Raw genomic sequence first — 24,447 nt, 5'->3', positions numbered from 1 at the left:
GTTTCATGTTTTAACCCAGAGATATTTTCTCATTTGCCTGTTCCATTAATGATATTAAGCTCCTTCGGAGCAGGTGGGACTCGAACCAAGGCTTCCTGGTCCAGAGCTAATGACACTACCACTGCACTACAAAAATCATTTCTTGGCCATTTTTTTAAGCTAACCTGTCCAGAGAAGATATTACACGGTCCTGGAACAGATGGGACTTGAACACAGGCCTCCTGCTTAGAGGTAGAGACAATACCACTGTATCACCGTGATCCTAGATTTTACTCTGAGGTATTTTTAATCAGCTTGTTCAGAGATATTGCTTGCACAACTCTGGTGTAGGTGGGACTTGAATTACCTTTAGGCTGAGAGAAAGTGAGACCTCCACTGTGTCACAGATGCCCTAGTTTTTATCCCTGACAACCTATTGAATAAATATCCACACTTGGAACTTTTGGAGAGTTAGTGCTTCTAATGATTTGTTAATGCTGGGCAGTATGGTTGTCGAAAGTGAAACTGGCATTGAAACAGTGACCATGATAATTTGCAAATGTTGATCTTGAGTGTTTCTCTCCAAGTGAACGGTGAGTGCAGGTCAGTCATAGAATAAGAATAAAGAGATTGAAGGTAAAAAAATTAAAGAAGTTATGATAAGTTGTTGAAAATTAAAATTGAGTAATCAAGGAAAGTGAATATAAAAATAAAATGAGTGCTTGATCACAAGGGAAAACCGAAAAATCTCCGGATGCTGTAAATTGGGAACAACAACAGAAGTTGCTGGAAATGCTCAGCAGATCTGGCAGCATCTATAATGGAAAAAAAATTAGAATTAATGTTTCAGGTCCAGTGACCCTTCCTCAGAGAGCAAGTGTTCTGAGGAAAGGTCACTGGACCCGAAACGTTAACTCTGACTTTTTCTGCACTGTTGCTGCCAGAGGTACTGAGCATTTACAGCAACTTCTGTTGTTGATTGATCACAAGTTCTTGATTTTTGTTTTTAATTAAACTAATTAGACATTTCATTAGCTTTTAAAAAATATAAATTGAAAATATCCCATGAAGATGAGCATCTCTGTATTTCATGAATTCTTTGATTTGTACTTGAGCTATAAATTGTTCGAGTTAGCTTGATGTTCTTGATATTAAATTGAGAATTGTCATATGATGCCCCTTTTATAAGGGCTTGTTTGGTATATATTGTATGCTTTGTTGATCAGTAATGTGAAAAACTCGGAGAACATAGACACCTGTTCTCCTTTGGCTTCTCTATTATTGACGTTACTTCCATTTGTAATGTCTTTCATCAATGCTTCAAAAGTGCTGTGTATTGTGAATTACTTTGGCTGTAGTATAACTATCTTTGCAAATCAATGATTGGCTTTTAAAAGCAGAAAAATCCAGCAAGTCTGGCAAATTCTGTGTAGTGAGAAACCAATTGATCTGCTGAGTTTTTCCAACACATTCTGTGTTTTGTTTCAAACTTGCAGCATCTGAAGTATTCTGCTCTTATTTTTTTAAATGGCTGTTTTATCCTAGCTGTGGTGAAACTCTAACCAACAATATGACGGAAAGGACAGTTAAACTTTTCTTCGATGTAGATTGAGAATTATACTTTGTTTGATTAATGACATTTAAATTTCATCTTGAATAGTATAGAAAGTATCCCAATTTAAAACCTAATCAAAAGGTAGCACAATAAAGCATGTCCTGCTGACAACACTACAGGATCCAAATAGATTAGGAGCTCAGAACCTTGTTATGGGGCTTGAACAGAGAATAGTGTAAGCAAATTGACAATATTTTGAAAAATTGGCAATTTACTGCTATTGTGCCCTAGAAATTAGTTAGGTAAAGGGGAAGTACAACGAGATCTAGGTGTTCTTGTACATCAGTCAATGAAAGCAAGCATGCAGGTACAGCAGGCAGTGAAGAAAGCTAATGGCATGCTGGCCTTCATAACGAGGGGAATTGAGAATAGGAGCAAAGAGGTCCTTCTGCAGCTGTACAGGACCCTGGTGAGACTGCACCTGAAGTATTGTGTGCAGTTTTGGTCTCCATATTTGAGGAAGGACATTGCTATTGAGCGAGTGCAGCGTAGGTTCACGAGGTTAATTCCCAGAATGCAGGACTATCATATGTTGAAAGATTGGAGCGACTGGGCTTGTATACGCTTAAGTTTAGAAGGAAGAGAGGGGATCTGATTGAGACGTATAAAATAACTAAGGGATTGGACACTGTGGAGGCAGGAAGCATGTTTCCACTGATGGGTGAGCCCAGAACCAGAGGACACTTTAAAAATAAGGGGTAGGCCATTTGGAACAGAGTTGAGGAAAAACTTCTTCACCCAGAGAGTGGTGGATATATGGAATGCTCTGCCCCAGAAGGCAGTGGAGGCCAAGTCTCTGGATAGTTTCAAGAAAGAGATGGATAGAGCTCTTAAAGATAGTGGAATCAAGGGTTAAGGGGATAAGGCAGGAACAGGATTTGATTGTGGATGATCAGCCATGATCATAATGAATGGTGGTGCTGGCTCAAAGGGCCAAATGGCCTACTCCTGGCACCTATTGCCTATTGAAATGTTTGATAACTGTGTGTATTTGATCTCCTGATATTGTATTTGTCTCTTGCCTGTTGAACATCTCCTCAATGCTGCAGGTCTTAACTAGAAAGATTTTAAAAAGTGTCTTAAAAGAGGTCGTAGGTGAAAATGATCCAAAGTACATTGATTTTGTGTTTTAATGCGTGATTACTAAAAGCTGAACTACTGCTATGCTTGATGGGAATGTATTTTTGTTGACCACAGACTGGGAGCCCACCCACTTGGTTAATTGGTTTAGATAATGGTTAACTTGTTAAACTGTAGAATAGCAGATCATTGTACAGGCTGTTCATGCTTCCATTATGTGTATATATCTCTGTCTATAAAATAGAAACAAGGAATTCATACGTAAGTCCCTGTATGACAATTCTATATTTCTTTAAAAAAAGCCACTTGGGTAACCATCTTTTTTTTATATTTAACAACATAACAAATTGTACTGTCATTGTCTTCCTATAAATTAGTAACCCAACTTGTTTTTCGTAGTTTTTTTACTGGACTGTGAGAAATTCAGATCTCGTTTCTTTATCTTAATGCATTGTTTTGGTTACTGTCTCCCAGAACTTTCATGAAGGGAAAGCATGACCATGGTAGCCCCATTGGGAGAAAACCATCAATGTGAGAAAGAAAAGAACGGAATCATGAGTGTAAAATGTGGAAAAGGTGTAAACCTTTAGCTCATTGTAGCATCACCTCTCGGGTAGAGTCAAATATTGATGGCAGGAAGAGAAATCCTCTTTTATGGAGTGCAGCAGGTGTACAAGGTAGTGCATTGATAGAGTCAATAGACAGAGACTTTTCCCCAGGGCAGGATTGACTGCCACGAGGGGTCATACTTTTAAGGTGTTAGGAGGAAGGTATAGAGGAGACGTCAGGGGGAGGTTCTTCACCCAGAGAGTTGTGAGCACATGGAATAGTTTACCAGTGGTAGCCATGGAAGCAGAGTCATTAGTGACATTTAAGCGACTGCTGGACATGCACATGGACAGCAGTGAATTGAGGGGGATGTAGGTTAGGTTATTTTGTTTTTGGATTAGGATTATTCCACGGCACAACATCGTGGGCCGAAGGTCCTGTACTGTGTTGTATTTTTCTATGTTCTATGCAGCAGGAGGAGGTTAGCCAGTCTGTTAAAACTTGCACAGCATAATATTGTTGAGGAGGTAAGCAGCAGGAATATGGTGCCAAGGCCCTGGATCTACTGCTGAAAAAGGTTAAGTGATCTTGTTGGATCTGGTGAGGTGAGTGTCCTGCAATTTTGAGGTGGAACAATCACTGTTTTGCCTCCCAGTCATTTGTAAAGCATTTTTGACTAACCCTTTGCAGCCCCATTGCTTCCACCAGCTACGTCCTTCAAACCCAAAATGCATCCACAACCTATTTAACTTTTCACTATCATTCCTTAGAGCAAATATTCTCAAACAGTCAGCATCCTCAGTAATCATTGAACCTCTCACCCGAGTTTATTAGTATTTCTCATTACCTCTGTCCAGAGTAGTGTCTTTTTTGCAAAGAATCCAGGATGGAACTGCATCTGTGGGCATGATGTTTCTTATTGAAAGAAGCCTGGAATTTGACAGGTTGGCAAAAGGAAATGGAAAGATGTGTAGCCCCGAAACATTGAAAGAACATTTGGTTATCACACTTACTTACTCATTGAATTGAGTTATGCTAGCTTGAACAACTGTTTTGCAAGGTTCAACACCTTCAGGTATGATGTCAGCCCTACAGAACCAGCACAAGAGATGAGGCAGGAGGCCATGGAATCCTCAAAGGAGGACCAGTACTCTGTGGTGTCATAAATCTTGTACTCCTCTTACCAGATGCACACCTCTTACCAGATGCACACCTCTTACCAGATACACACTCTTCAGTAGGTCCAGAAGAGCTCAGGGAAGACTCAAGTAGTAATATTTATTAAACAAGCATATTTTGCCAATGTTTAAAACATAATTTTAAGCTTATGAAAAATTCTTTTAAAACAATGTCATTCTTGTAACCAGCCATGTAATATGCCTCTGTTAAATATGTAAGTCGAAGACAATGAAGATATTGTTAAAAATAATAATTTAGAATAAGTTTTTGTCATACTACCAAAAATACTTCAAGGCACTGAAATGCGGCAATAGCTTTCTGTTAAACAGGGTGCAGATGACCTGAGGGAAGAAACAGCAATGATATGAATTGTTTCAACTGAAAAGGGAGAGACACCCGCAAAGAAGAATGGTACAATGGTACCAATCCTCAATCTCATTGATATCTCAATACTAAATTGCTGAAATGACCATGATGGGGAGGTTTTACAGTCCTCAAATGTATAAATTAATTTAAAGCTTAATTGAAGAAATAACTTTGCAATATAGATTTTGAAGATATTTTAATAATTTAAAAATATTTTGAAACAAAATTTGGAGGAACAGTCTTTGAGTGCAAAATAACAACCAATTGTAGAGCTTTAATTGAACAGCCGTTAAAGTGTAATTGCAATTTCAAAAACTTTCTTCAAGCTGGTAGAAATTCGATCAAGATTTATAGATTTTAATTGAAACCACAATTCATTCTTTAAAAAAGTCTGAAGATACAGCAAGATTTAAATCATTGTTTTTAAAAAGTCAAAGTTTAATGTGAGCAGTTTAAGCAAACAAATGAAGAAAACTGTTACGTCCAAAGCAGATTTGAAGGTTACAGATTTTTTTGAACAGAGAGCTGTTTGGTCAGCATGGAAGAAACAGTTGATGAGAAACAAAGTTGCTTCATGTTTACACATGGTAAGAAGATTAAGTTAAAACACTGTGGGACCATTTGCAGACCATGTTATTTATGGACAAGAAGTTAAAGAAGACATTAGCATCTTTTTGGCTTAAAAAGCTTTAAAGATTATTTTACTTGAAAAACCAATCATGGAAAGAGCAAAATTCAGTAAAACATGCAGGTTCCAAGAGAACCTGCTGATGACCTCATAATGATCATGATGCATTGTCTGGAACTTGTGATTTGTGAAGCATTACAACTGGACTAATTAGGAATTGAATCATTAAAATTTCTGCTTCATTGCTTTCAAATCTTTTGGAGTTGAAGGAAGAGCTCTCACTGGAAGCGATATACATCTATATTGTATTAGGAGCTGAGATTCAGAGTGACAAAAAAAATCAGAAGGACAAATTTACTCGAAGGCAATCAGATCTTATTAATTTCATAAGGCACAAATAATCCACATGATTACATGACAAACTAACGAAAAGAATGTCCAAATCTTTTAATGCCGTGCGTGATTATCCAAGATGTGGAGCAAAAAAAAAGAAAAGCTCTGTTAAAGAAGGTACATTTTCAAATAATTGTGCAAATGCCGAAAGCCATTCTAAAGCAATGTTAGATACATCTGCAAAGAAGTCCGTGTTTTATTCCGGACGCCATTGGGGTAAAAAAGATGTACTTCTGTCAGAACATGCATCCTTAGATGATCACATACCTCTGTTAAAAGTAATACCGTAACTTCTTCCTAGGCGAAAAAGGCAGCCCATGTGAACCAAATATTGCAGAGGACTTCTGTGACAGCAAATAATCAATACTATTCAAGCTTGAGATCAGAATCAATGTTACTTTACAAAAGTCCTTGTTTGAAAATTGGAGCTTCAGCATCTTGGTCTGGTGTTGCACAGGTCTGGCAGAATAACCCCTAAGATTAAAAGTATGGTACAAGTTTCTTCTAGGACATAAATTTTCTGTGAAGTGATGATCTTTGTCATCCTGAACCAGAAGACTCCACTTCTGAGTCTCAAAGTGTGTTTTGGTTTTGTTCAGTGCCTTCACAGAATTGAAGAACTAAATAACAAAAAGTGTTTTTGAAAAGGAATGCCCTCAGTTGATCACAGGTGCTGCCACACTCCAGATACGAACATTACCATCTTTTCTATTATGATGCTATCTATTGTGTCTCAGTACACCGAGGGGGGGGAGAAAAATCCTCACACTCTCTCTGATGAATCAAGTTTTTAAAATGACAACTAGAGGAAATAACCAAGTGACAAAGCCAACAGACTGCTACTCGGATATGATTATTGCATCTAAGTCCAGTGGATCCATTAAACACACATTAGTTTCTCAACAGGGCGGTGACTAGAGAAAACTAACTTACAACCATTATCAAAAAGAATGTATTCAAACAGTCTAAAAATAGAACTTGATGTTGACGGCAGGTTTCTTCAGCTCCCATTGGATGAACAATCGAGAATGCTCATCACATCTGTTAACTCTATTTGTGAAATGCTATTTAAACAGACTGCCATTTGAAATTGCCTGTACCCCTGAAATCTTCCAATCTACTATGTCCAACATAATACAAGGAATGTATGGAGTAATACATGGAGAACATATTAATACTGCTGACAAATTGCAATGCATGACCAAAGGGTGTACATAGTTTGTATGAATGGTTCTTGTAAAGAAAAAGCATTAGCGACAACAGCAAACTGCTAACTGTAATATTCATAATCGCACTGAACATTTGCCAAATTTGGATCTGACATCGAGAGAGGATTATAAATGTCAATATAAATGATAGTGATAGAACAATTGAATGACCAACAACATGTCCACACACCTGAAACTGTGGCAGAAATCTTGTAGCATTGCTTAAACGTAACATATTACTACAGCCATGGAATGAAGAAAATGAAACATCTTCATGGAAATCATTCACAAAGCACTTTGGTACAGGATTTAATTTCAAATCAGTCATCTTCAAACCAGCAGTGCACTAATACTGAGTCCAACATGTATAAGATCTGGAACAATCCTCACAGCTTCCCAATCAATTAAATTTCTGAAGCCAGTCTTTAGGAAAAAAGGGGGTAGTGATGAACTTCACATCCAGTTGCTTAAACAAGGTGAGGAAAGAAAACTTGAGGGGAGATATTATACAAACCAGTTGAACTGAAAGGAATGACTTGGAAACTTTGAAGTAACACTACGCACTGAGATCTGGATGTCTCTGTTAGTTCACAATTATTCAGTACTTCAGTTCTAATTTGTTGTTTAGTGATTTGTCAGTTCTATGATTGTAGCCATATTGCACAAAACTGGTTAATATCTCATAGGAAGTAACAATGTCTCTCACCTAATGTTAAATAGTTAATCAGTCTTAAGCTAATGTAATCTATTTTGTTTTGCTTTTGTACCAAAGTACAAGCCACTTCACTGAAAACTTACAAGTGGTTTTGTCATTTATTATCAGTAAGCTTCGTAGACTAGTAAGACAAGATGGGTCAGAGACTGCAAAAAGATAACAAGTTGTAGAGCTGGATGAACACAGCAGGCCAAGCAGTATCAGAGGAGCAGGAAAGCTGACATTTTGGGAACCTTGTTATCTCAGATTCTCCCGCATCAGTTCCTACTATCTCAGAGGCAGCAAATCTTGGCAGAGAAGATTCTAGAAGAATCTGGTGCTATCTGCAGATATCTCTTGAAATACTGGAGTCTTCAAGCTCTGCCTGCCCAGATACTGGTGTTGAGCCTCTGGTGCCATAAGGTAAAAGAATACTTGTGTTAAGCATGCATCTGTCAGAATTTCCTGAGGCAATGTGCAATCTTGCATAGTAAACAGAGATGACTGCTCCTAAGATGCTGCTGGGCCTGCTGTGTTCATCCAGCTCCACACCTTAGTTACCTCTAGTAGTCTCAGGCATTTACGTTGACCACCTCTATTAAGAGGATCAAACCTCATAGAGAATCAGATGTGACGGGACATTAATTAGATGCTGGCCCCCAGTGGTGACCTGAATGTTGTAGTTGCTAGTACTGAAATTGCTATCCAAAGGCTCTGTTTGATAGCTGAATGTCACCCCTAAATGCAGCCCAAATTAGTAGCTGTAGCACTTTGCTGCTAAATACAAGTATTTCTGCAATAATGTGTGTTTCTTTAACACAAATTGGCTGTAATGTGATTGATGAATAGTAGATGCTATTTGGATAACATGAACTTTCCACAGTACAGTATAGCAAATTTCTGTAGTGATTTCTCCTTACTGGGGATTTTTCTATGGCGATTTTCTGTAGTGCGAGGTCGCGCAAAAATGAAACTTATGTTTTTGAAGAAATACCTGTTGGTGTACTTTGAGAAGAAAGTTTAAGGAGACGGCTGATGGCAATGGAGTCCCTTATCAAGCAACAAGTCTCATCCCTTAAAAAGAAATGATACTGCCCCATTTTTCTTGTTCTACTTATATGAATCTGTGCATGCTGCATCCTGCTAACGTGACATTCTGTCATTGCAATCTTTGATGGCACCTTGATGGGCTGCAAAGGAATAATGGTATCCCACCAGTGCCATTTCATCTGTCAGAGCAGATCAATAAGCAGCCTGCCTCTCGCTCTGCTGAAGTGACAACAGTTGCATCTACACAGCATTAATAGAAAATGTAACTCAAAAATGCCTTTGGTCTTACTGTGCTCCTAAGATGCTGCTTGGCTTGCTGTGTTCGTCCAGCTCCCACTTTGTTATCTTAGATTCTTAATGTTCTGTCCTTTTTATTTTACTTGCAGAATGAGTTTTTGTGACCTGTTGTCATTGTTGTGGCGCTCTCTTTAGTTGGGTGATACATTGACTGGGGTTTGGTAAAGGCTGCTTAATGACCTGAGGTACATCAATGAGAATGTATGGCTGTGAATTTGATTAAGTGGATTTGTGTATGTAAGGGTAGGGGTTGTGGGTTTATTGGTGGTAGAGTTGGAATGTCTTGAAAGTGGTTATAACATAATCTAAAAGTAGCAGGAAGTGAAATATGCTGGATGAGGATGTTTCTTTGGGCATGGAGCAGGTATCAGCACTTGCAAAGGGTTGTTCTCCAAGGATATCGGCTGCTTTTGGGCTTCCTCTGTGTTGGCTCCAGCCCCCTTTGCAGTGCTATGTTTTGTACTCCTATTTCTGAATTGATTTTTCTTCCTATTTAGTACACTATTTTTATAATCAGTTACACATCCACCTTACCTATCTTATCGTTTAATCTTTTCTAAATGGATTCTATATCTATTTTAATTAATGTAAATTTAGTGTTGTGTTGACCGTATTGGTATTTGTGAGTAAATTTGAGTATGTGTTCCTGAAGTCATCAGTTGTGACTATGTGCTATTCTTCAAGTTTGGAAGAATACATAATTCAAGAGAAATTACCCCACATGACCTCAAAAGCAATACATCACATTTGAAGGATATTTTTGACACTTCTCCACTTGTGGATTATGTGTAAGAGAAGTTTCTATTATTTAAGGCCTGTTAACATAGAAATATTCCCAAGAGAGTTGTCAGGTTTGAAATAAAACAATGGACCCCAAGTTAAAAGAAGGAATTGTTATGAGAAGTACCAGAAAGAGTGGTTTTAAGGAAGGTAATGATTGATATTAGCTAAGATTTCCAGAGTAGAAGATGTGATCACTATTGGTTATAGTGAGTAGAGTCAGGTCATTGGAAGAGTTGGAAGGGAGGGTATTCTGTATTGGGCAAAAGTGTGACCTGCAATTCGCTTTGCAAATGATTGAACAAAATCTTTGAAGAGTTGAAAAGCAAGTACAAGTAGAAGCTCTGCATGATAAATGTAATTTTATTTGTAAGTTTTACAATTATTCAAAGCTTCAGTTCAGAAATGCAAGTTCTGTTAAAATTCTGAATAATTTTGTCAATCAGTATAGAAAGGTTTACTTACTGTTTTCACTGTTGTTTCAGGCAAAGAAAAACTAAGAAGAAACCAAAGGCACATACTCCTGTAAACAAATGTACAAGAGGAGAAGCACAGAAAAAGAAAAGGCATAGGCGACACAGAAAAGTGAAATCTTGCCAAAACAAGATGCCTGAGATGAAAGCTGAAACTCATTGGTGTGCAAGATGTCAGGAGCAACATGCAACTAAATACGAAGATGATCTCTCAAATGAAGAACACAGTGAATCAGAAAACCTCCATGCTACTTATTTGATAACTACACCGAGAGTTTCTCAAGATCAAATTGGACCTCAAGTAGGGAAGATTCTTAACTGCAAACTATTTAAATATGGACAAGTTGTTAAAGGACATTTAAAAATGACAGCTGTTTTGCCTGAACCAGCATGTGATCTACACATAGATCTGTTAGAAAGTTTTGAAGATTCATTTGATTTAGAAAATGTCTTGCCTTTATCAGATATTTGCTGGGAAGCAAATCGTGTAGTGTTGGAACTGAGCTGTTGTATTTACACAAGTGAACAAGCCCAAGTTGGTTCTATGCAGCACCCATCTGAGTTTGAAAGTATATTGAAGAAAGCATCATTGGAGTATGCTCAAGGTGAGGGACCTGTTACAATTCTATCTTTAGAAGACAATATCGTAGAGTGTGAAAGAAAGGAATTTGTCAATCTAATTGTGTCCAAAATTTTTTTAACTAATTTATTAGAAAACAAAAACAAATCCAGTTGGGAATGCTATGATTGGCCTCTAAGTAATATACACAGGCCTTCTGAGCATAGGCAAAAGGAAGAATATCGATTCAAACATAGAGATATTTTAGTTAAAAATCAGTTTGAAAATAATCCATTGACTCGTAGGCTCCTTTCTCCTGAAAGCTCTTCCAATAAGAGAGTTTCTCAAGAAAACAATTGTGTTCTGCCACTGTGCAAGCAAGATAACTCTTCTAAAATGAAATCATTTGCACTTCCTAACATTCTTTCTGAAACAGCTGATGGCATGAAAGAAAATCACAGTTTTTGTGGTGATAAATGGATTAATGAAACTGATAAAGAGGTAATATTGCAAGATTATGTTTATAATCCACCCTTCACCAGGATAAATTCCAGACGAAAACAAAAAAAATTCTGCAGATTAGCACCTACTTTTCAGATTTCTCGACACACCCCAGTGGATTCGGAAAAAAACAGAAGGCATGAATTCTTTATAAATGAAACCAAACCAATGAGCAGTCTGTCAGCAACTAATGTCTTTCAGAGTGAAATAGCAAAAACAAAACTTGGCATACTGGAAACCACAGAAACATGCTATGAAAAACTGGACCAAAAGGTTGTTGAGGGTTCTCAATTCTGTAAAACCATTTCATTGTGCAAAACAACCTATAATAGTGTAAACAGAGAAAGCAGAAGTAAAAACAGCTTGATTAAACAGACACAAGATGAATCGTGTAATGTACAGTCATGGCACACTGTCAGAGATGAAACAATGCATAATCTGCTTTCACCTCCACCAAGTGAAACACAAATGTGTCCCATTAATTCTTCTGTGACTAGATTAAACCAAAGCAAAACAGCTTTCACAGAAAAACCAACTTCACTGTCTTTGCCTCATGCAAACATCTTCAGTTCTCCTGAAGCTTTTTGCGACAAATTAGACAACGTGAAGAAAAAACATTATTTGTCTCAGTTCAAGCAATACAGAGCGTCAACCTGCAGTCCGTATGTTGGATGTGAATTAGCAGAAAAATCAAGACAAACCATTGACCAAGAACTTCTAAAGTGCTCGGAAAAATGCCCTTTTCTTGAACTGCAGTTACCACTTGAATTTTCATTACAGCTTGTAGAGTTGTTTGGGTCGCCTGGTATTGATCCTGGTAAGTTGAGATGTGCTAAGAGAATTAAAGCATGTTTTTCTTCCTCTCCATGCATCCATCGTCCTTTGAATCCATAATGATTCTGATTTGTGTAATTGTTTTGAAGTATGTGTATGTAATAATTAAAAATGAAATGCTTTTAATTTTTAGTATTCAAGTGATGTTTGTGTTGAAATTAAAGTATTTTACTAGTCCAAATAAATGCAGCAATTCTTTGTGTCATGAATGAAATGAGCAGATTATAGTTTCCGTCCTTTCATTTATCTATAAATGCTAAGCTATGTTCAGCTCTTAATGTTACTTAGCATAATGCCTGCCATCTGACAGTTTGTCAACAAAAAAATTTATTAAATACAAACTGAGAAATAAGCCTGAGCTTTCTTGGGATGGTAACAAACATTGTTTTCCTGAACCTGTCAAATTATTAATCTCTTGGAAGAGATTTTTTCTGAAGAAGGGTCCAGACCTGAAATGTCGGCTTTCCTGCTTCTCTGATGCTGCTTGGCCTGCTGTGTTCATCCAATGCTACACCTTGTTATATCAATGATTTGTGTGACTTCATTTCAGTGTTTCTTTCAGTTTGGTCAAGTGATGGCATCTCTGAATGGCAAAATATTTAGTTCAAATTACATGTCCAACTTCTGCGTCCTTGGGCTTTACTAGAGTATGCTTAAGTATTGCCAATACAGGAAGATAATCATAATCCAGTCTCCAGCACCATGATCTTGAAAATATCCAAGACAAAGCCAATAGTTGCCTCTTCATATTTGTAGACATTGTGAGATATTTGTGGGTTTGCAGAAAAACTTGTCTTTTCATTTCCATGTCATTAATTTGTTTTACTGGCTGTTAAACTTTGAAAGACTGCCACGGTTGTCAAAATTCAATAGCCTGTAGAATTATCCCTCCTTATCCAAAGTATTTATTGAATGGGACTGCATTTATTAAACAACCTCATCCTCAATGAATGTACAACATAGAACATTACAGCGCAGTACAAGCCCTTCGGCCCTCAATGTTGCGCCAACCTGTGAAACCAATCTGAAGCCCATCTAATCTACACTGTTCCATTATCGTCCATATGTTTATCCAATGACCATTTAAATGCCCTTAAAGTTGGTGAGTCTACGACAGTTGCAGGCAGGGCATTCCACGCCCTTACTACTCTCTGAGTAAAGAACCTACCGCTGACATCTGTCCTATTTCTATCGCTCCTCAATTTAAAGCTATGCCCCCTCGTACTAGCCATCTCCATCCGAGGAAAAAGGCTCTCACTGTCCACCCTATCTAATCCTCTGATCAACTTGTATATCTCTATCAAGTCACCTCTTAACCTTCTTCTCTCTAACAAAAACAGCCTCAAGTCCCTCAGCCTTTCCTCATAAGACCTTCCCTCCATACCAAGCAACATCCTGGTAAATCTCCTCTGCACCCTTTCCAATGCTTCCAAGCAATACTTCAATGTAAAATTTAATTTTTATCTAAATCCTTTAAGTGTTACAACAGTATCCCATATAATGCATATTTTAGTTCACTGAATAACATGGATTATTATTTGATATTGTGTTTGCTATTTGTTAGAAATGTTAATCCAAGTAAAATTTACAATTTAGAAAGTATTGTTGTGATTTAGAGTCTCCTTCTTGTTTCAGGCCTTCTACGTGCTGAAGACTGTAAAGTTCATTTAGACGAGCAAACAGCAAAAATGATACATTCACAGTGGAAGAAGTCAGTGGAGGTAAGTTATCATAAGTTTTCTGTTTTTAAAGTAATGCCAAATTATGATGTTGCAGATATTTAGATGTTTCTTTGTGTAAAAAGTAAAATATAATGATGATGTTAGCAACTTATTAATGCTACTGGATTTTTGTGTACATTTGGGGAGCCGCGCACAATGATGCAAAAGATCCGGCTGAAACGTTTGAATAATATTCATTAAAAGGGTAAGCAATGGTCTTGTCGTATTATCACCAGACTTAATCCTGGAAACACAGTTCCTGGAATTGAGGGAGATTTAGCAGTTTGGATTAGAAACTGGCTTTCTGCAAGAAGGCAACGAGTGGTGGTTGATGGAAAATATTCAGCCTGGAGTCCGGTTACTAGTGGTGTGCCATAAGGATCTGCTTTGGGACCACTGCTGTTTGTCATTTTTATAATGACTTGGACACAGGCATAGGTGGATGGGTTAGTAAGTTTGCAGATGACACTAAAGTCGGTGGAGCGGTGGAAAGTGTGGAAGAATGTTGCAGGGAGACTTGGATAAACTGCAGAATTGGTCTGAAAGGTGGCAAATGGAGTTCAATGCAGATAAATGTGAGGTGATTCACTTTGGGAAGAATAATAGGAAGGCAGAATACTGGGTCAATGGAAAGATTCTTGGTAGTGTTGATGTGCAGAGGGATCTTGGTGTCCATGTACATAGATCCCTGAAAGTTGCCACCCAGGTTGATAGTGCTGTTAAGAAGGCTTACGGAGTGTTCGGTTTTATTGGTAGAGGGATTGTGTCCCGGAGCTGTGATGTCATGCTGCAACTGTACAAAATGCTAGTGGGGCCTCACTTGGAATATTCCATGCAGTTCCAGTCGCTCCATTACAGGAGAGATGTGGAAGCATTGGAAAAGGTGCAGAGGAGATTTACCAGAAGGTTGCCTGGTCTGGAGTGAAGGCCTTATGAGGAAAGGCTGAGGGACTTGGGTCTGTTCTCATTGGAGAGAAGGAGGCTAAGGGGGGATTTAATAGAGACATACAAGATGATCAGAGGATTAGATAGGGTGGACCATGAGAGTCTTTTTCCAAGGATGATGATGTCAGCTTGTACGAGGGGGCATAGCTACAAATTGAGGGGTGATAGATTTAAGACAGATGTCAGAGGCAGGTTCTTTACTCAGAGTGGTAAGGGCGTGGAACGCCTTGCTTGCCAATGTAGTGAACTCAGCCACATTAGGAGCATTTAAACAGTCCTTGGATAAGCATATGGATGATGATGGGATAGTGTAGGGGGATGAGCTTAGATTAGTTCACAGATTGTTTGGCGCAACATCGAGGGCCGAAGGGCCTGTTCTGCACTATATTGTTCTATGTTCTGGGACCTTGGATTTGAATCCTCACATAGCAGATGGTTGAATTTGAATTCACTAAAATTCGTTGTTGATTGTTAGAAAAATCTATCTGGCTCACTAATGTTCTTCAGGAAAGGAAACTGCCATCCTTACTGTGGTCAGTAGTTGAGTCTTAACTGTCTTTTGGGCAACTAAGGATGGGCTGTTAACACTGGCTTCATCAGTGATGCCCATATCCTATGAGTAAGTCTTTTAAAACATGTCATCAGCAGTACTATGGAGCAGCACTAACTCAACAATAATTTGCTCAGTGAAGCTCAGTTTGGATTTCAGTAGGGCCACTGACCATATAACTTCACTACAACCTTGGTTCAAACACAGACAAAAGAGCTGAATTCTAGAGGTGACATGACAGTAAATGACCTTGACATCAAGGATGCACTTGACTGAGTGTGGCATTGAGGAGCTTGAGAAAAACTGGAGTCAATGAATTGGAGGGAAAACTTTTCACTAGTTTGAGTCATACCTGTCACAAAGGAAGATGGATGTGGTTGTGGAGGATCAGTTATCTCTGCTCCAGGACATCTCTGCAGGAGTTCCTCGGGGTGGCGCGCTAGGTCCATCCATCTTCAAATGTTTCATCAATGACCTGCCCTCCATTATAAGGTCAGAACTGGAAACGGGTCCCTGGTGCTGTGAGGTAGCTAGGCTAACCACTGTGCCACCCTATATATGCAGTAAAATACTGAAATTCAAAGTTGCTGTCGAGATACCTTCCTCCATTTCCTGTATTTGCAGCTTTGCACAGAATTGCACAGAATTCACTGTTAAGATCTGCACTTAGTCTTTTTATCTATCATTTATACATAAAACACATGTTCAGTTAAGTGACTCTTGGTTTTCAATTACACAAAATCACTGTTTAACAATCGGAAAAATTAATTTTGCAAGTCTTATTCCCTCAAGAAAACTCATCTTGAAGGATTTTTATTTTCATGCCTTTTTCTTAATCCAATGTGTATGAGCCAAGTTTTATTTTATTTCTTGCACAATGATTTCAATTTAATTGCATGTTCCTCACTACCTGTTTTGCCATTTTGAATCTGTTTGAACCGTTTCCCTGCTGCTTCCTCCAAAATCATGTGTTGGGTGTGCTGAATATAAACTGTTGCCTGATGAGTTAAAATGTCTATAGTCAAGCAATTGATATTTTTGTGCAAGTGTGTGAGGATGATAGCGAAAGCTGTTTATTCATTGCTCATAACAAAATCAGGACCAGTCCTTCGGGGGAAGGTATGCAGACTAACTTAACAAAGTAGATTTCTCCCACAAAATGCTGCTTTCTGATTTTAAAAAACCTTTCCTGAAATGTCCATTTGCTTCTATTAATATGTTGATAGGCCTATTTCAAATCATACCTCCTACAGAGAAAAGTAAGTATGTTGCTAAGGTTTGAAGCTAGGTCTAGTTCAGTGTTCACATTGTGGGGCTGTGAAATTTCTGGGTGGACTAAGGCAGGTGCTGTCTTGAATTAATTATCTGTACTAAGAAAGGGTAAATGTCAGAGTGGAAAACTGAAGTGGACAAGAAACTCAGGGTCTCGTATATGAAGAGAATTTAGGTGTTTGGCCCCCTAATCTACATTTTGTTTGTCCAGTGGAAATTCAGTTACTGTTGTGAACTTGAAGGGTCACATTTCAATTCCCACTTTATTGAAATAAATGTTCCAACTCCTGAATAGTGCTGTGGGAGAAAGAGGAGCAGCAAGGTTTTTATCTGCAATGGTTGCAGTAAAAGATATCTGGGTTTATTAGCTGGAAAGCCAATGCATCGTAGAATGAAGTATTTTCCTAGAAAGTGGAGAGGGGGAGATTGTGTGTTTGTTTATTGGGTCATGTGTAACTGCAAGGTTAAATCACAAAATACCACTCACCCTAGATTTGGCCCCCTCCCTTCTGATTGCTCTTCACTGACCCCACTTTTCTACCTTGCATTGTGTGATCTCTCCTTCCTGATTGCCATGCTCTTGAGTTCTGCTTCTGCCACAGTCATTTCCAGTTGCCTGCATCTTATCCCAGCCTGTCAATGTGACCAGCTGCTTGGTTTAAAAACTGAATTAGAAACTGGCAATCCCAGGATTTTCAGATTTTTCCAATAAGTGTGCTCTCACAGCCTGTAAATATTGCTTTGAAGGATAATTGATTTACTTCAAATGAGAAAAATATTTAACTGAATTTAAATATTTGTCTTTTAGAAAAGGCTAAAACAAATTTCATCAATGGATCCAAACACCTTCAAAGGTGAGTTCACCCACTTTTGGAATGGATAAACTGAGGTCTGTCTTGTCAAAAATTTGTGAGATTGCTTTCAAAGAACCAGACGACCAGGATCAGTGAGTGGTGAAAATAGCCGCTTTGTTGTACTTTCGCGGCAGCACGATGTAAGGTGAAATAGAATCCTAAAATCATAGCTCAAAAGCGCAACCGTTTTATACAGAATTCAAGCGTACATTATCATTCTAACACTTGAGTGTTAAGCATTAGATATTGTACAAAAACTGTTTTGCAGGAAATGGTTTAAACATGTGCTAAATGTTACTGGGGTCAGAGATCATGGGAACTGCAGATGCTGAAGAATCCAAGATAACAAAGTGTGGAGCTGGATGAACACAGCAGGCCAAGCAGCATCTCAAGAGCACAAAAGCTGACGTTTCGGGCCTAGACCCTTCATCCACTTACCGTGATTCATTCATTCAGAGATAATGGGAACTGCTGATGCTGGAGAATCCAAGATAACACAAGTGTGGAGCTGGATGAACACAGCAGGCCAAGGGTCTAGGCCTGAAACATCAGCTTTTGTGCTCCTGAGATGCTGCTTGGCCTGCTGTGTTCATTCAGCTTCACACTTTGTTACCATTCATTCATTCATTCATTCATTCATTCGGTTTCGAGGTCACACTTGTTTATCGTAGTGCTGTCAGTTTCATTCATTCATTCAAGGTCGCGCAGGTCTGGACATAGCACCGTTAGTTTTATTTGTAGTTTAAAGGTTGCTTACATACACTGCATAGCATTTGTTAGTTTTATTAGTGGAGTAAAGTTTTATGGGCATATTGAATTTAAAAACTTGGGACAAGTCCCTGGTTACCTAATATACAGGAAAAGTCTGCAGGGAAGTAACTTTAACAGGATAATAAAGTGTGAAGCTGGATGAACACAGCAGGCCAAACAGCATCTCTGGAACACAAAAGCTGACGGTTCGCGCCTAGACCCTTCATCCATTCTTGGATTCTCCAGCATCTGCAGTTCCCATTATCTCTAACTTTAACAGGAAGAGGGCTATCCAATTATCACCTTTGATACTGAGAGCTACTCTAGCTGGAGGGAGAAGATAAACGACTTGCTAACAGCAGCTATTCAGTTGGATTTTAATATCAAACGACACTGTTTTTGGTGCGGGGGTGCAGAAAGGTTCCATGCTGTAGCGTCTGTGCAGTTTTGTTAGCCGTCACGCCTGACTGCATCTTTGAATGAAATGTCAGTCTTGTTTAAATGGGATTGTTTCCATAGCGCGTTATGGATGACTGCACTTTCAAGCGGGGTGTAGCCGCAAGTTGAAATGGTTGTAACCTGATACGATTGCGAGCCCCTGCATTAGTTTGAATGGGGCTGGCTAGTACATGGAAATCTGCAGTTAGTATTATAACCACGAATTAATGGGTTAATGGATTAATAGACATGATTTATGGAGTTATATTAAAAGTTGTTAAAACCTTTTGCATTCTGATGTATCAATTTCAAAATCTCTGGTTTTCTTTTGAAATATTATTTACTGAGCATTCAGTGGATTTTGTTTGTTCATCCATTTAAGATGTATAAATTGTGCAACTTTTGCCAGTATTACAAACAGTTTAGTCATTGATTGTGGAGAACAGACCTCATTTCACACTGTCCTCAATGTATTATTTTACCTGAATCTTGGGGTGTTTTCTCTAAATTAACACACTTCTTGTTCTGCATTGAGAGTAAATTTGTAATTTCAGTCCAATTGAAACCTAATGTGCAAAAGGCCAAGCTAATTTTCTTTGCAATTATTAGAGAAGTTGCACGCACACTATTAGCATATGTTTGTATCTGAAGCTAAGGGTCAGTGGTCAAACTGTGCATACTTGATTTTATCATACCTGGCAAATGATTAAACAACTTGCTTTGCAGTGTTATAACCTCCACAACCAAGCATTTGTAAGTAGTAACATGAGCTTGGAAGTTGTGTCAACTTTTATGTATTTGTTTGGTCTTTAATCTTTCTTAGGATGTGGATGTCCTTTAGCCAGGCCAGCCTAAATGATTCTAACCCTAATATTTGCCCTTTAAATGAACTGCCTACCAGGCCAGTCTCTTGCTGTGGGTCTGGAGTTATTATTATAGGCCAGGTCAGGCATTATTTCCGTAAAGAACATTGCTCTCATGAAAAGCCCATCAGGTTCACAATGTTTTGTTTCAGATTAGCCAGATTTTGTTAATTTATTTTCTATTTCACCATCTGCTTTTGGTGGGATTCACATCCTTGTCTAGAGAGCAAACCTCTGGGTTACTAGTCCAATGATAATAGGAGGTGCCACCACCTCCCCTTATATTTTGTTCTGTCATGGAGACAAACAGCTGAACAAAATCAGCCCTTCTGCCTTTGTATTCACCACACAGTAACAACACAGTAAAGTTAAACAGCGATCTCTGATGAAGGGTCTAGGCCCGAAACGTCAGCTTTTGTGCTCCTGAGATGCTGCTTGGCCTGCAGTGTTCATCCAGCTACACATTTTGTTATCTAAAATTAAACAGTGTGGAGCTGGAGGTAATGCAGCAGGCTAGGCAGCATCAGAGGAGCAGAAAAGTTGTGGTTTCGGGTCGGGACCCTTCTTTCCGACCCGAAACCTCAACTTTCCTGCTCCTCTGACGCTTGCTGTCTTACCTCCAGCTCTTCACTGTGTTATCTCTGACTTCAGCATCTGCAGTTCTTGCTATCTCAGTAAAATTAAAGCCTTCAAAGATTGTTTAAAATTGACCCCGGTACTTGCTAACCAGACCTTTTGACTAACCAATCCCAGACTCCGCGAATAATCAATTCCAGATACTGAGTTTCATTTTAAAAGACCTAGCAATTTATTAACAATGTAGTAACTTTAGTAGACCAAGAATTAAACAGCAAAGTAATCTAATTGATCTATGCTATAAACACACAAAACCTTTGTTTTCAGCTCCATTCAGAAGAATGAATAAAATAAAATATAAAATTGGCCAGATTACTTTATTGGTTTACACAATGCATTGTTCCACCGGCACAGCTAATAGTGTCTTGCTTGATTTTCTGAAAATGTTGATCAGGCACATGTTTACAGTTCACTCAGAAAATGGCAATAATACTGCTAACTTAGTTTTCAATTCTCTGAGCTTCTAATAGCTGCTGTTGGAGGTTAGGTAGATCTTCATGCTGTAGCATTAACAGACAGCCTACTCATTCCAGGACAGAGTCCAAAACCCTACTGAAACTCTGTCCACTCCTTGACAGACAGCCTGTCTCCTCCGCAAGATCCCAGGTACTTTTCAGCGTCTGCCATTTGCTTGAGCACAAGGTCTTTTCCAAACTTCCTGGAACCATTTCCAAGGTACTGGCTTTGTTAATAGCCATCTTCTGTCTGTTTAAACATAATGTTCTTCTATGGTGACAAAACATCTGCAGACTGTTTTAATCAGGAACCAACCTAAAATTAGCTTCCACGCCTGGCCTCATGAATAAACAAATACTTGTTGGTCTCTTTTCCTTTAAGACAAGCTGTTAGCTACAGCCTAAAAGTTTCCTTTATCTCACAGTTCCCAGTTCACAGCGCCAAGCCAAAATTGACAGAAGAATAAAATAAAAATAATGAAAAAAGTGAGGGCTCAAATAATTTATTATTATTGTTGTTACTTGTTACAGGAATCATTTATTTTTCCCATTATTCTTTATTGAAGTCCAAATGACATAGTTGTCAATATGTGCATCATATTGTTATTGAGTATTAAGAGCACTGAAACCAAGCGCTTGGTAATAGATCAGTCCATTCTTTATGTTCCAGATGAGCCTCTTCCCACTATTCATCTAACTGAATAGTATATTCCTTCCTTAATAATGTGCATCAATAGATATTCCATAAAGGCATACATGTGTTTGCCTCTACTATCCCTTGTGGTAGTGACTTCCATTTAGTTTTTGGAATATCTGAGCATAGCAATATCAGTAGCGAACACTTGTGAGTTTGTGTACAGATTACGATGCAAACAAAATTTGCAGTAATGCCGACATTTATGCAGCTCCATGCTTAAATATCTCAATAATCTACACAATGAATTAATAGCTTATTGGATTCTGCAATTGTTATCTGATATAAAACAAACTATCTGCCTCAGCAATTATACTGGGGGTGTGGGTTTGAATCCCAAAATGGCAGATGGTGAAATTTCAATTCAATAAATATCTGGAACTAGAAAAAAAGCTAGCTTAATGGTGACCATATAACCATTGTCAATTGTTGTAAAAAGCCAGCTGGCTCACCTGGTCTGGCCTACGTGCCACTCCTGACCCACAGCAATTTGAATCCTACAGCACTGAACAGGCCCTTCAACCCACCGAATCTGTACTACCAAAAATATACTGCTACTCACACTAGTCACTGATTCCTGCACTAGGGTCATAGCCTTGAATGTTTTGACACTTCAAGTGTCCATCCAAGTACTTTTAAAGGTTGTGAGGTTTCCTGCCTGTTCGGTGCTGTAGGATTCGAATTGCCGTGTCTCAAGTATCCTCCTAGGCGGTGCTTTGCAGACCTGCATGACCTCTGGGGAAAATGTGTTTTCTTAAATCCTCTCGTCTTTATGTTTACGATTATGCCCTTGTTATTGAGGGGACCAGTTGCTTTTCTGTCCACCCTGTCCCTATCTCTCATGGTCTTATGCATTTCTATCAGATCTCCCCTCCGACCTTCTCAGTTCTAAAGAAAACAACCAGAGCTAATCTAGCCTCTCTTCGTGGCTGAAGAGCTCCATTCCATAGTAGAAGCTTCCGGCTTGGGAGGTGCTGTTGAAGAGAATGCAGGAGATGCATATTTCTGCCATTGTACATCGGTGTTCATCTACATGCTAGTTTACTGGATGTGGGTGTATTGGTAGTCATCTTCCAAAATTCTTGTAGATTTTGGAACAATGTCAGCAATCTGGAAGGTGACAGTTATAACCCTTTCCAAAAAAGGAGGCAGAAAGAAAATTGAGAATTACGGACCAGTTAGATTAACATCAATAGTAGGAAAAAGTACTAAAGTCTTATTTATAGGGAGAGAGATCGAAAGATCATACAACCATTGTGAGTGGAGCATCAAATAATAAGTCTCTGCAGATGACCAAGTGTATTTCGATGTGAGTAAAGTGTCAACAGCTGCATAACTAGTGAAGAGATGACCTATAATCCAATTAAATGAGACAGATAATTACAAAAAAAATGGTACTGTAGACAAACTAACTGACTGGAATAACATGATAGCTATAAGAGTTGCATGCCCAGGGTCTAAACAAAGTAATAAGTAATCCAAGATAATAAAATGTGAGGCTGGATGAACACAGCAGGCCAAGCAGCATCTCAGGAGCACAAAAGCTGACGTTTCGGGCCTGGACCCCTCTCTAGTGAAGGGTCCAGGCCCGAAACGTCAGCTTTTGTGCTCCTGAGATGCTGCTTGGCCTGCTGTGTTCATCCAGCCTCACATTTTATTATCTTGGAATTCTCCAGCATCTGCAGTTCCCATTATCTCAAATAAGAAATCCAAAACAGTACAAACTAATTAAGGTAGAGAGATCATGACAATTTATCTAGGTGATGGTGTCAAAACAGGAAGGTAAGGAAGATTTTACAGATACAGAAGTGTGGTGGGATCACATGTAGTGTGACATGACCCCAAGAACACGGTTGAGGCCATCTTTATGGAGACAGAACTGCACACGTGCCAATTGTATGATCCTTTGATCTCTCTGCCTATAAACTCTGTGTCTATGTGCTTTTCTCTCTCACTTCACCTGACAAAGGGACTCTGCTCTGAAAACTTGTTTTCAAATAAACCTGTTGGACTGTAACCTGTTGGAGTGTGATCTCTGACTTTGCCCACCCCAGTGCAACACACGCACCTCCATATCATGTAAACTTCAATGTTACTAATGAGTTACTAAATTGTATTTAGTGAGAATTGTTGCTCTTTCCTCATATTTCAAGATGAAAACTGTTAATGAATATTTTTAATGTTCATTTATCAAGTCTCTTTTTAATAATTATAAATTCAGGAAGGTTTTCTTCTAAACACTAATTTGGTAATCTGACTAACATATGCAAAATCTCTAACAATTAATATTTATTTCATTGTGCACCTGGACAGAGGGTGGCATGAAAGATAGAAGTCGAGACAATCATCGGGAATCTAATCATGAAACTGAAGAAAATTCTCCAGATGTGTTGGATCCATACCTTAATAGAAACCTGAGTGTTAAAGACCTGGAGCTAACAGCTGATGGTGAATTAGTTGTCCTTTCACCTGATGTGCAGTTTCATATTACTGAAAAAGCAGTCATGATGTGAAGAGACTATCTTGGAAGCAAACGGTAGGCTGATCATTTTTAAAATATTAATAGATGATACAGTTAACAAGTAAGCGAAGGAACATAATGATTCATACATCTTTTATGAGTTTAGATGGATACACTTTAATAAATTTAGACAGTTTACAATCGTGCTCACAATCCAGGAAGGAATTCAATTTGAAGATACACAAGGAACATTTTAATTACTGTTGTAAGTGCCATAGTTATAAACTTATTGTGATTTTTAACAAATTATGACTTTTGGAAATTATGCCCTGTAATCCAAGTCATTGCAATTCCTTGCTGCTGCTATTTTGTCTATTAAGAAACTTTGGCCAGAAATTGCAATGTGGAATCTCCTGATTTACAAAGAATATAGAAAAAAACTGAACTCTAATTCTAGAGTTACACTTTAATATTAAATGGTCCATTTTATTGGTTTACGAACAGTGAGGTATTTAAATTCTTGAAATAATGATAATTAGCCTCACTTCAGCACAAAAATTTAGTGAGCTGCATGCTTTGATGCCCCTGCTTTGCACATGGGTGAGGCAGTTTCCAGGCTCAAG

The 24,447-nt window shown here is 38.5% G+C and overlaps 1 protein-coding gene across 1 annotated transcript; it reads left to right on the top strand.

Annotated features, from left to right (window-relative positions):
- The first annotated feature begins 11,418 nt into the window (after positions 1-11,418).
- On the top strand, positions 11,419-23,893 carry LOC125453021 (uncharacterized). The gene is made up of 4 exons (XM_048532030.2): positions 11,419-12,168; positions 13,821-13,906; positions 17,482-17,527; positions 23,677-23,893. The coding sequence occupies exons 1-4, from the start codon at positions 11,520-11,522 to the stop codon at positions 23,874-23,876; spliced, it is 981 nt and encodes a 326-aa protein (XP_048387987.1). The 5' UTR covers positions 11,419-11,519; the 3' UTR covers positions 23,877-23,893.
- The last annotated feature ends 554 nt before the right edge of the window (positions 23,894-24,447 follow it).

This window comes from Stegostoma tigrinum, chromosome 6 (assembly GCF_030684315.1).
Source record: "Stegostoma tigrinum isolate sSteTig4 chromosome 6, sSteTig4.hap1, whole genome shotgun sequence".
Lineage (NCBI taxonomy): Eukaryota > Metazoa > Chordata > Chondrichthyes > Orectolobiformes > Stegostomatidae > Stegostoma > Stegostoma tigrinum.
The sequence above is the reverse complement of the archived record's forward strand: the minus strand, read 5'-3'. Positions and strand labels throughout refer to the sequence as shown.

What these genes read in the sequence shown, in the direction of transcription:
- LOC125453021 (XM_048532030.2), top strand. Translation starts at nt 11,520, where the DNA reads ATGAGCAGTCTGTCAGCAACTAATGTCTTTCAGAGTGAAATAGCAAAA. An exon ending in AGTGGAAGAAGTCAGTGGAG is followed by an intron (nt 13,907 to 17,481) that starts GTAAGTTATCAT and finishes TTTGTCTTTTAG; the next exon opens with AAAAGGCTAAAACAAATTTC. An exon ending in GGATCCAAACACCTTCAAAG is followed by an intron (nt 17,528 to 23,676) that starts GTGAGTTCACCC and finishes GCACCTGGACAG; the next exon opens with AGGGTGGCATGAAAGATAGA.